Source organism: Dermacentor silvarum, chromosome 5, assembly GCF_013339745.2.
Source record: "Dermacentor silvarum isolate Dsil-2018 chromosome 5, BIME_Dsil_1.4, whole genome shotgun sequence".
NCBI lineage: Eukaryota > Metazoa > Arthropoda > Arachnida > Ixodida > Ixodidae > Dermacentor > Dermacentor silvarum.
Window position 1 is genome coordinate 18,476,679 of NC_051158.1, and position 13,558 is coordinate 18,490,236.

The 13,558-nt window shown below is 42.9% G+C and overlaps 1 protein-coding gene across 1 annotated transcript in view; it reads right to left on the reverse strand.

The window, feature by feature from the left end:
• Positions 1 to 13,307, reverse strand: part of LOC119453980 (uncharacterized) — a 91,055-nt gene extending 77,748 nt beyond the window's left edge. The window contains exons 1-4 of the mRNA XM_037716002.2: positions 13,268 to 13,307; positions 12,725 to 12,892; positions 11,212 to 11,244; positions 9,331 to 9,354 (exon numbers count right to left, since the gene is read on the reverse strand). Coding sequence (XP_037571930.2) covers positions 9,331 to 9,354; positions 11,212 to 11,244; positions 12,725 to 12,892; positions 13,268 to 13,307 — 265 coding nt within the window. The remainder of the gene's footprint in view (positions 1 to 9,330; positions 9,355 to 11,211; positions 11,245 to 12,724; positions 12,893 to 13,267) is intronic.
• Between the last annotated feature and the right edge of the window lie 251 nt (positions 13,308 to 13,558).

Genomic DNA, 13,558 nt, shown 5'->3' on the forward strand with positions numbered 1-13,558 from the left:
AGCACGTGGTCACGCGAAAACGATAGTATCGCCGAAAGTGATTGTCCGAGAATACATCCCCAATACGCAGTCGATGTCCACAATTCCTGGGCATGCGGTCATTGCGTAGCCAATCTGGGAGGGGGGGAGGAGCGGCTGAGGCAGGCGGGTGGTGTTGTACGTTGCTTTATGATTGATGTGTAGTTTTTATTGGCGCAAGGGCCATATATGGCCAAAGAGCGCCATGCACGTAGTGATAAGTAATGAATGGTCTGTTAATAAATGATGAAATCAGTTAATAATGGTGGATAAATGTGGCTGTAAAGGAGCCTAAAATGAATCGCTGTAAAATACTGAGGATATAAATATACTAAAATGATCACAATGATTTGTGACGTGCGGTATGATAATAAAATATGTGCGAGGAAGAATCTTTGCATGTCGTGGAGGTTACAGCAGCACTAGTACCTCAGAGAGCCCTTGGGGGCAAGGGCTGGTAGGCACGTGCTTGCAAATGCGCCTGTATTGCAGCTGCAACCTCCAAGAGGAAGTCGTGCTACAAGTATCCGGGCCAAATGACCTTTAAGATGTTGGTTTCGGCTAAACATTTCAATACTGTTTTAAAATCAAAAAGCGGTTCATTGCTCAGAAAAAATGCTGGGTGTAAAGGTAAGTGGTGACGATATGCGAAACCGAAGTACTTTTTCCTCTCTGCTTCTACCTCGGGGCACTCGAGAAGAACATGGAGGACTGTAAGACTATCGCCACACTTTGTACATGTCGGAGGATCGCTTCCATTCAGTAGCAAAGAGTGAGTGCCGTAAGTATGCCCTATTCTTAATCTACAAAGAAGCACTTTGTGTCTTGTTGTTCTCTCAGATATCCAGTTCCCTAATTTTGGTTTTATGATGTGCAGCTTATTTAATACTTCGGTATCCCATTGGCTTTGCCAATACTTCCTCAACTGATGTCGAATGAAGGGTTTGAGGTCTGTGACTCCTATGGGCATATTTATATCAGTATCACTATAGGCTACTGGCGTAGCATTTTCGTCGGCAGCTACATTGCCTACTATGCCTCTGTGGCCCGGCAAAGAACAATGACTTGGTTGCACATGTACGCTGTACATAGCAATGAGTACAGTTCATTAAAAACAGGGTTCCAATGTTTTTGTAAGCTCATTAAGCCTGCTCAATGAATCCGTGAACACAATAGCTTTAGTGGTATGTGTCTCCTTTTACGTCGTGAGCGAATGCTTCTGCAGTACTGGTGTGTGGATTTAATGCACCCGATTTTAAAAAACGATGCTCCCAGAGCTGCATAAGCCGCACCAGACGGAGACTTTGAAGCATCTGTGTAAAATTCTTCGCAGCAGTATTTCGCTTGAAGTTCGAGGAAGTGAGAACGTATATGCGCTTCAGGTGCATGTTTTGATACTTGTAGAAAAGAGGTGTCACACTGGATGGTCTGCCATTCCCAGGGTGGTGGAAAGCGATTGGGGGCCATTAGTAAGCTTTCTCTAAGTGGGACACCCGTTTCCTCTGTCATTGCTTCCAAACGCAGGAACAGAGGAGTCCTCAAAGCTGGGCGGTTACGAGAAAGCCTGGCAGTGGATTCGTCGTAAGTAATTGAGTGACATGGGTGTTCAACATTTGATTCTACCTTCAGGAAGTACGCGAAAGCTAAATAGGTCCTTTGGAGATGTAGGGACCATTCATTGGACTCAACATACAGGCTTTTTACAGGACTAGTCCTGAAGGCACCTGTAGCCAGGCGGATACCCAGATGGTGAACATGATCGAGAATCTTTAAAGCACTAGGCGCAGCAGAGTGATAAACTACTGCGCCGTAGTCAAGGCGCGATCGTATCAGACTCTTATACAAATTCAAGAGGCATCGCCTGTCACTTCCCCAGGATGTGCGTGACAGAAGCTTCAGTAGATTCATTGTTTTGAGACATTTCTCTTTAAGATGTTTCAGGTGAGGGATAAAAGTGAGTTTAGAATCTAAGATTATACCTAAAAATTTATGCTGAGAGCTTACAGATAGACGTTCTCCATTCAGAGAGATATCGGGATCCGGTAATATTCCTCTCTTGTTTGAGAAAAGCATGCAGGTACTTTTCTGTAGGTTTAGACTAAACCCATTCTCATCCGCCCACTTACATAGTTTGTTTAGGCAAATCTGTACTTGTCGCTCGCAGATTGCCAGATTACATGATTTGAATCCAATCTGCACATCGTCCACATATCTCTGTGAACTGCAATTGGGTTCCCTGCACTGCTGAATTATCTACTAACCGCCATTCTGACGCGTCTTAACAGCAACGCAGCCAACCTTGTCGCGATTTCTCTTTTTTATTGTCGAATGTGCAGTCAATAAACGTGAAGCTCTTGCATCTATTTTTGATTCGTGTGCCGCTGACGTGGTTGTATTGACGGAGACTTGGTTGACCGATAAAATTCTTAGCGAAGAGCTCTTCCACTGTGACAAGAATTACGTTGTTCACCGTCATGACCGCGACCTAAAATCAGGTGGTGGTGTATTAATTGCCGTCGCCGACAATTGTGTCTTATAGGATTTCACTTTTGTCGTCTTTAGAAGTGGTTTCTGTTCGTATTGTTATAAACCATCAAAACATATTGCTTTGTGCGTGTTATCGGTCGCCAAGTGCACCATCTACTTTTTGCGATGACATCCTGAATTTTCTCGTCTCAGAATTTCCACACTCACCGTTATTCCTTTTAGGCGATTTTAATTTCCCTAAAATAAGGTGGACTTCGCTATCGCCTTTCGTTGTCGGTACATCCGCCGAAAGTCAAATTTTCCTTAACTTGTGCCTCAATTTTAATCTTACGCAACTTGTTTCTGGGCCTACTAGAGCTGGCACTACTTCATCTAACACTCTAGAGTTGATCCTTGTCACTGAACCAAACTTGGCACATTCTTTAACTTGTTTCCCCGGACTAAGCGATCACTGTTTTTTACATTTTTTTGTAACAGTCCCCGTTAGATGTGAGAAAAACAATGCAAAATTTATCAGAGATTATGCGAGTGGTGATTACACTGCAATTAATAATGAGTTTGCCGTATTCATTGACGACTGTATAACAGAATTTTTCAGCCGTACCGTAGAAGAAAATTGGAACTTGTTTAAAAACAAAGCCACGTCACTTGTTGCTAAATACGTGCCACTGCGCAGACTTTCCGGAAATAAACGCTCTCCTTGGTTTTCCACGACATTAAAAAGACTGTCAAACAAGAAAAAACGGCTTTTCCGTCTTGCAAAACGCAGGCGAACATCTACTCGTTGGAATGATTATTCTAATGCGCTGCATGCTTATCGTACCGCGTTAAAAGAAGCGAAGGATGTTTTTTTTAATACCCATCTTCCCTCACTTCTTTCTACAAATCCATCAAAATTTTGGATTCAAATAAAAAAGAAAAATACCATATCTCTTACAGATAACGATGGTAACACCATGAGCAATGCAGAATGTTGCAATGTCCTAAATGATACTTTCGCGAAATCATTTTCTGCTTGCTGTATTGATACAGAGCCACACATGCGCAAAGAAGATTTCTTTCCCATGGATCCACTTGTTGTCGATTTTGCGGGGATATTGAAGTTCATTCAAGATTTAAAACTATCGTCTTCCTGTGGTGCCGACGAAATTAATCCGAAAATTTTGAAGAATACTGCTGTCTACTCCTCTATATTTTTATGTACCTTTTCACCCTATCTATTCAGTGCTCAACTTTGCCCGCAGACTGGAAGGTGGGGAAGGTGGTCCCTCTGTTGAAATCAGGTAACCCGCATTCCCCTCTCAATTACAGACCCATTTCACTTACCAGCGTCCCTTGCAAAATCCTTGAACACGTCATATTTTCCAATCTTGCCTCATTTCTGGAGTCCAACTCTTTCGTCACTTCATCTCAGCATGGGTTTCGCAAAAACTACTCCTGCGAAACGCAACTAATATCGTTTATACACAACATTTCTTCCTCTTTAGACAAAGGCCAGATCATTGATTCGATCTTTCTAGATTTTGCGAAAGCGTTTGACAAGGTGTCTCATTGCTTATTGCTTCTTAAACTTAGTACTCTTAATATTGATCCTAATATTCTGAAATGGATAGAATGTTTTCTAAACAACCGTAGCCAATTTGTAACAGCTAACGATTCTGCATCCCCGCACTACACCGTGAAGTCGGGTGTTCCTCAAGGCTCTGTCTTGGGACCATTACTATTCCTAATTTATATAAACGACTTGCCTGCCGTAATTAACAGTTCTATTAAACTTTTTGCCGACTATTGCGTTCTATACCGTGAAATAACTAATCAGCATGATAACTTTATGCTTCAGTCAGATCTAGGTAACATTTCAAGGTGGTGCTCACAATGGCTAATGTTCTTAAATCCGACTAAATGCAAAATTATGTCTTTCTCGCGTCGGTCAAACTCACCCACTCCTTTCGGCTATATTATCAATGAAACCAATCTTGAGCACGTGACTTCCTATAAATATCTTGGAATTCAGCTAAGCAGTAACCTTTCGTGGCATGCGCACATTGAACACATCACTAACAATGCAAACAGATCTCTTGGCTACGTTCGCAGGAATTTTTCTAAAGCCCCACCTCATTTGAAGTTACTGCTCTACAAAACACTAATTAGACCGAAGCTAGAGTATGCGTCATCAGTCTAGGACCCTGGTCAAAAAACATTAGCAGACACCATTGAGTCAGTTCAGAACAGGTCAGCACGTTTCACCCTATCAAACTATTCTCGCACAGCTAGCGTTTCTTTAATGAAGTCAAACCTTGGCCTTGTTAATTTGCAGCTTCGAAGAAAGATTTCCCGCCTCTGACTTTTTCAAAAAATCTTTTATCAAAATAACTCACTTAAACAAGAATTTATTTCAGAACCTTCGTACATGTCGTCGCGTCTTGATCATCGGCTTAAAGTGTTCATTCCTTTTTGTCGCACAAATGTTTTCTCCGATTCATTTCTGCCAAAAACCAGTGCCGAGTGGAACCGTCTTCCCCCCTCCATCGTCTGCATCGAGGAGGCATCATCTTTCAAGATTGTAATAACTGATCATATTTTGAGTTTATCACTCTAAATACTACTAATTGTTTGACCATGTTGTTTTGTTATCGCTTATTTTACCCACCCCCTCTGTAACGCCCTTCTGGGTCCTGAGGGTACTGTAAATAAATAAATAAATAAATAAATAAATAAATAAATAAATAAATAAATAAATAAATAAATAAATAAATAAATAAATAAATAAATAAATAAATAAATAAATAAATAAATAAATAAATATACCGAATAAAACATTGTGCGCGGTATAACGGTGTGCAAAGAATTCATTTTGACGATGAAGGGAGTACAGCTGAGTACCCCACCTTGAGGTACACCTGTCTCCTGAGTGAATGACCGTGACAGGACGTTGCCAACTCTCACACGAAATGTTCAATTGCAAAGATAATTTTCGATAAAGCTCAGCAAGTTACCGCGGATACCCATTCCAGACAAATCTCGGAGAATTCCAAAGCGCCACGTAGTATCGTAGGCCTTCTCCATGTCAAGAAATACTGATAGGAACATTTGCTTGTGTATGAAGGCATCCCGGATGTTCGCCTCCATACGGACAAGATGGTCTATAGTAGATCTACCTTCCCTGAATCCACATTGCAGAGGATCTAGTATTTTGTTATTTTCAAGATAATGAATCAAGCGTCGGTTTACCATTTTTTCAAAGAGTTTGCACAAACAGCTTGTCAACGCTATGAGTCTGTAGCTGACGGCTAAAGAAGGGTCCTTGTTCTCTTTGAGAATTGAAATTACGATGGCTTGTTTCCAAGCGGACCGGATGTGACCTGTAGACCACATGGCATTAAAAAGCGACAGGAGTGTTCTGTGAGTTTCATGGTTTGAGTGATTAATCATGTTATATACTATTCCATCGGCTCCTGGCGCAGACTTGTTGCAACATTTCAGTGCAGCCTGAAATTCAGCCATGCTAAATGGGCGATTGTAAGGTTCCTTTTGCGTGCTTTTCCGATCTAAGGGCAGTCGCTCTGCTTGTCGTTGATATCTTAAGAATGTGTCGGAATAGTGGGATGAACTGGAAACATGTTCGAAGTGTGCACCTAGATAATCAGCTTGATCTGTGAGGGTACCTCCCTGGATATTTACGTTGCTTTATGCCAGCTATCACAGTTCACAGAAACTTCAGGGGGGCGGGTAGTGCCCTCCCCCCCCCCCCCCCTCCCTGACCGTGGTGATGCACGCAGTGACGTATATCCCTACGCTCAACCAACCGGTTCAATGAGTGGTACGACGGAAAACGTAGCAGACCCTCGCCGAATTCAAAGTCAGCGAGATCGAATTCTCCTCATTTCGCAAACTTCTGATTTACAGAGCCGGTTGTGAATGCGAACCAACTAGCTCGCCAACATGCTTTAGCGGTCGACAACCACATCAGAAACGTTTCGTGAAGGGGGTGGGTTTATAGCTACACTTCCGCTTAACTTTGTAACTATAGGGACTGCAAAAGGCGATGTTGAGAAAAGAAAAGTTCTGCAGTGTGGGCTGCGTGAAATAAGTGAAATCAGTCCTTGATGCAGCTATCACCGCTTCCACATTCTCATTCAGCACTTTCGCTGCAAGTAGACCTCTTGCACTCAAGATTTGTAGGTTATTTCCACAAGCTCCCGCGCGTATATTTACACATTTGCATGCATTTGTCCCAAGAATGTCGGCTGCATTGCACGTGGATAGAAAGACTTGTAAAATATATTTCCTTCTGTGACATTCTTATATCTGGCTTGTCTAGTTGGTGCATTTCCTTTATGAGTTCGGCAAGCCAGCTATACAAGCAAAGATACATATGATTACAAATAACAAATCATACAAATAATTCGACTGTGTCGGTGCACTACAGCTCTTAAAGAGGCACTTTTCGAGCCAACGTCTTTCTGTTGCAGGTTGCGTAGACTGCGTAGACTGACGGTTGGAGATGCTTCTAGCGTAGGTCAAAGCACTTATATCAAAATATTCAATATTTGAATCACGCAAACAAATCGCTACATCACTGCCGACGGCATCATCGCCCAGTTGCGCTCACCAGAAGCATCATCGACGACACCACTCATTCCTTCGTGATTGGTTGAAAACAACCATCGGTGAAAAAAACAGAGTGAAGAAGTGTACCAACTGTAGCTCGCGTTCATGCCCTTTTAAGTTAAAGAGAAAGTTTCAGATAATCATTGCATGGCAGCAAAAACGTGATAAATCAAAATTCTATTTAATTTTTGTTTGATGTAGCTTTTATATTACCACGGCCACTGCCATAAAAAAAGAAAGAAAAAAATTGCTGAGGTTGAACTCTTGCAAACCTAGTAATCACGAGCGAAGGTCTGTTTGGCTTGGTTTTGCTAGTATACACACAGTGTTTCAGTAATGCACGCTTCCGTGCTTGGTAAGCTTCTCTACAACGTACTAATCTGGCCTCCCTTTGCTCCGGTGCTTCAGCAGCCAAGTTTGCCCTTGCTTGAGATTTCGCAGCCTGCCGTCTAGCTATATCTACTGGATGATTGGATTCAGCCTGTCACTTGCACTGAAGCGCACGCACAGACAGCCCAGCCGGCTACTAAATGGTTCGTTTGAGAAAGGAAACGTTGGCGCTATCTTCTGCAGCCCTTGAGGGAGCACGGCTCAGCGGAATTCCAGCCGGCGCGCCGACCAAGCACTGGCGAAGCAGCCGTTAAACCCTCGCCTAGTCACGTGGTACCGCAGCGGCGAGGCTCCGAGTGAGCGCAGCTGCGATGCCTGTCCGCAGTGGATCACGTGGTAAGACGTCACACATGACATACTTGCGCTCTGGCGGCTCAAGGTCATTGCGACGCGATGAATGCCTTGCGAGACATGCCGTAGTAGAGCTCTCGCTCTAAAAAGTTTCTACGGTTGCGGTGGCAAACACGGTTGAGGCGCTGGCTGCTCTTTCTCCTCTGAGCCCTCTTAACGATTGTGCACACTCGTGAAAAGCCTTGTCGCCTCCCTGCCTCGTTTTGCACTCGCGTGTTCGCGTGGTGCAGTTTTCTCACCTAGTGGCAGCGTTGTTGCCGCACGACTTTTGCTGATCTGAACTAACTGAACCGAAGAGACGTTGCGCAGTCCCAAGTTGCTCGACCAGTAGTACCAAACATGAAATGTTCCTGCATGCCCAAACCTATTTTCACCCACGGTAACAGCGTCATCAGCACAATGGAGTAACCCGAGTCCCTGAGCATAGAATTTGCTGGCAACCATGGAGTGCCAGCTTCCGCAACGTAGGCGCGTCGGGCTCTTACCATTGGCAGCGACGGGTTACGTCAGTGCGTGAGTGAAATGACGACGGAAGACCGCTCAAAATTTGAGTTGACGGCATGCGTTTCTTTTCTTGTATTGTGGCATTTATCTGCTGAATAACTTCGGACTGCGTACCTCTATCACTGCCATTCTTGTTGCTTTTATCTCTCCAACCGTCAATCTACGAAACCTGTTACCGAAAAAACGGTGGCTTCAAAAGTGTTCGAGGGGTCCTTTAATATTCTGGTCAAAAATGCAGTTTGTTGCGTCGGTGTGAGTGGCGGTTTTCGGCTCGCTGCCGCTTGTTCACGCCCCAAGCTTCATTTCTATTTATACATAACGCACTTTTCTCGAAGAGGTCCTGTCAGCAATCTAAACATCACATTTGAGTACAGGTCCACGCAATAACGCTGCAAAAGGGGTAAACGCAAATATGAAGAAAAAAATTCTCATTGCAACTCAAAATGCAGACGTGGGTAGGAAATTCATTCATAAATAAAGGATTCGCGATACATATTTTTCAAGCGCGTGAAACTTCTGTGTAAAGGTAAGACCGATATAATGAACAAAACGATCAATGCAAAAGCGAAGACTTTGTTACATTGTACTATATATCACCCCGTAAATGACAAAATAAATATATACAGGAATTCGGAACAGCTGGAAAAACATAATACGCGATTCCCTACCAAAATTTTTGCAATCAAGAAGTCGTGCATATTGTTTTAACCATTCATAAACAGGCCACCTAAATTCAGGAAAATGGTCATAGCTGCAGGATACTCAGCTTAAAAAAATAAAAACTCGAGCGGAATGCTAAGCAAGCTTGTTTCACCCTGTACCTTCCCGCGGTCAAAATGAATACCACGGCCGCTGGATAAAAATATATCCAGTGGCTGTACGTATAACAGTGGAACCTGTATTCTGTAAGACGTGCTTATTTCGCGCTCTTACATCTGCCCTTAAACAATACAGTTGAATTGCGCTTACCCGAATCATCCATGTCAGAGGAAGCTGGAATGAAAGGGAAGCTCTCCTGTCATCGACGCACGACACGTGACAGCCAGTATGCAAACGAGACAGCGCTAAAACGATACGGGTGACAAATGTCGTTCCTGATTTTATTGTGTGCGTTATTTTTTTACCCTTGATAACAAACAATAATGCACAACAAACGCTGACTTTAAAATTTCATTGGAACGAGAAATTGAGCTTGTTGTAAGCGGTATTTCATTAAAAAAAGGAGAGACTCGGAAAATGTCATGGCAAAACGGGACACCTGCACCAACAGCAAGGAACTACTAAAAAGTATGAGACAGCGCCACTCTAGACAGTTGCGACACGATACCAAATTCTACTGTCACCCGTGAGCAGCTGCCTCGGATGTCGATATGCATCACGTGACGCAGTTAACTTCAAGGAGCTGCTGTCACGTGATGCAGTGGCTTTTGTAGCTCTCTTTGCCACTCTTGGTTGTTACAAAGAAAAGCGCAAAGGACCACCGCGTTCGCAGCTCCAACCGGTCCCATGAGAATTTCCCGCTGCGCACTTCGTATACTAAATGGAGTGACTGCGATCAGGACCACGAAAAATTCAAATAACGCGTTATTTTCAATAAAGCAATTTTGTTATAAAAATGAATTGTTCTTCATCACGCCTATTCCTATATCATTTAAGAAGCTTTAACTCTGACCTAATGCCTACTATTCCAGCAGAACGCGCGTGAAATGCACAAGCACTTCCGATTGCGCAAGCTGCTGAATCAACTGCAATAGCATTCGTTTGAATTGTGAAAGAAAAGTAGTTACGACGCAGCGATAAATAGAGCATGATTTGAGTTATGCATCCGATATGCCTAATAAAATTAACAGAAATAGCGATTTCTTGGGGGAAAAAGGCTGGTGAAACAAATTTCGCAACAAAAACATCGTTTCATTTGATAGACTGCATCTCAGTCATTATGAGTGAAGAAATCTGATGGAATAATTTACAATTTATGTGAAATTCTTACTTCGTTGTTACTAACCTTTGTGAAACTCGTATTCAGAATCATCAAGGTTCACGTAACATATGACAATGCCCAGATCTATTTTCCAGTATCTTGATGTCTGTCTTCTTTACCTAATTACAAAGCACTAAGCTAGGTCTCTCTTTCAAAAACGTTGCAATTCTTGTCAGCTTGGCAGAACATTTATAATACAAAACCCAAATTTGTTTTAAAGAATTTTCAATGTTCGTTTATTTTCAATTGCAACCAAATATATAGACCGGTCTGATCTCCCGCTTTGTTGAGAGGAAAAAAGATATCGCCTATGCTTTGCACCAGTGCAACAAGTTTATCTGAATGTATTGCCGAGGGTATCTATGCAGACACCTTATCATATAGCTCTGAATACAAGCCACGCTTCACACTGTATTGATGACAACTTAAAGAAGCTCCCATTTCTGACTTCTGACTTCTTTTATCAGCAACAGCATTACAGCTACAGCCTTGTTCATGACATCACGATAGTGTCTGTGACGTCAGGTCTGGAATTTCGAGAGAACGTTAGCATTAAATGCAGGAATCTTATAAGAGTTTCCTAATCATCGTAGCTGATGACCTCATTACGTGCGAGAAACGTGAACCTTCGAAAGTATGCAACAGTACTGCTTTCAAGAAAATAAGAAACGGTACCTGTGCATGACAGTCCTAGGTGCATCTACGGCTTTGTCGTCGTGTTACATCGTTTTAAATTTACTGCGAAGTGCAGGCAAAAATAAATAGCTTTCGAGTGAGCTACAAAAGCACTGCAGCAGCGCTGCGCCAGACGCATTGTTCCTCCGAGAGTAGCTTCAAAAAAGGAAAGTAAACAAAGCCGAAATACTTACGCTGTTGTTGGTATCCTTGGTATCCGCCGTACGCTGCTCGAAAAAAAAAGAAGGACATGGTCAAGGCTCTTAATGTAAGTGCCGACGATGCTGCGTGATCAAGCAGCCGGCGACAGTCTCATACATGAACAAAATTTTCCTATAACCGTGGCCGAGCAAGAAGTTCGTTAAGTTAAAACATGCAGCTAAGAAGTGTAGCGACAGTGTATGACTTTTGCCGGTTTTCGACTATAGTTCAGGGAATTTTGTGTCTGCTTTTGGTGCATTGTTACGGAATTGTTTCTTCCCGCAATGTTGTTTCCATTTACTAATGATCGGTACTTTCTGCAAGGAAACTGATTATCTGTATCCAAATTCTGTGTTTTACGGTTGGTTTAATTGGGCTCTCTAGGTTTATCAACATGCTACCTAAATACGTGAGAAATGCAAGAAGTAGTTTAGCACGGCACCCACTGCCTTGAATTTGATTATGCTTGTTGCACGTAAAAGAAAGTTATGTACAGATTGTAGCAACTATATTTATTGATAAGATTTTTTATTATTTTAGTCACCGCTTTTTTAAGAAGAGAATGTTGGAAATCTCGAAATTAATCAGCATCAAGGTTAAACTCTAATTATGAATACAAAAAGACATAAGAATTCTGTGAATTGCATCTATTGCGACATCTAAAGCAGAGTAAATTTATTCAGCATCGCCTCTTTGAAATGTACCGCAGATTAATGAGTGGGACTTTTGCAAGCCCCTCGCAAACATTGCAACTATTCCACTTAAGCTGCTATAAAGTTACATCAAGCTTACCCGCTTTATATGCTACCTTTTTAGTTCAGAGGTACGGGCTTGTGAACTTTGTGCTTTAGTTATTTCTTTTTTTACTTACATAATTCGGGCAACATTATAAAAATACGTTTGAAGTCCTTAATCAAAATCATCCCTCCAGCGCCGATAAAATTCAGCTTTCTCTACTAGTTCAAACAAAATTTAATTTCATCGGTTAGTGATTGTCGAATAACAGCATCCCTCCCTTTCGCGTGGGAAATGGAAGTTGGCTCCGATCTATAGCCTCCTCCTAAATGCGATAATGGCAGATATCATGAGCAGTTCTTTAATTATAACATTTCTGTGTTTTACGTGTGTTTCAATAGGAAGCTAGAAGTTGGAGCTAAGCTATCGAGAGCTCCCTGGCAGCTAGCAGCTGTTCACTGCTCTTTGGACACTCTTTGCTCAAGACAGTAAACAAAAAAAAATGTGTCTATAACACTGCGCCAGAGCTCATAGCAGTACGCATAGCATGAATTTATGGTAAAACAGTAAAGTAGTAAACTAAGAATGATTATCATTCGAAATTATTTGTGTGACATGCAACGATTTACATTATGCTTATTACAACTTTCTTTCATTCCCGTGTGGCAAATTCACTGTGCCACCAGGTCGGTGGGTTTGGCTAGGCTAAATTTAATGTGGCTATGTTTGCCGAACGGTGTGGTGTGTTAAGGTGGAACGCAATAGACTTACGATCAAGCTGCTGCCCACCGTAGGCTCCTGGATGCTGAGGCATACCGTAAGAGTCTTGTGGGCTGAAGGCTACCTGCGGTGGAGCTCCACCGTAAGCTCCTGGGTGTTGCATTGGAGCTACGCCGTAGTCTCCTTGGTATTGAGGTGGCATGGCGCCGTAACCGTAGCCTGAATGAGAAAACAGGAAAAGAGCACCTCGAGCAGCTGTCGCACGATGGTGCATTCCGTGCGAGTAATGCCCTCCTCCCCCCATCCACGTTAGTTCCTTACATTCCCATAGATGACGTCTTTACACACTCCATAGGTTTGGAGAACTGTGGTGGATCACATATCGGCCGATTGATGGACAAGCCTTAGAATCGGGTGGCTTCATACTGGCTTTTTATTTTGATAGCAATACGGGGACACTGAAAGTGCACTCATATCGTCAGTGCCATCGCCGTCGTGATGTATCGCTATCGCCGGCGCATTCCCAAGCCCGCGCGAGGAGGATTAGTGGGTCTCCCGAGACACCTTTGACTGAAAAAACTGAAGCGGACGCACCGTGATCGCACCGCTCAATGGGCTGGCTGGTGGACAGCATCCTGCCTGCTGGCACGAGCACTGTGCGCACGAAATTGTGTGTCCGGCACCCTGTTTCCTTGTCCGCGTCTTCTAGCGCAAAAAATTCAGAGCCCTTCCACTACTGTGAAGATGGAATCCAGCGAAGCTGTGACTATAGGTGGGTCTACTGTAGAGAATATTGCTATAGTGAATTTATATGTTATCATTAGTGACTATATTGAGCGCCTTCAGCATGTTCGTCGAAGAGCAAGTACACAGGCGTCTTGTTTT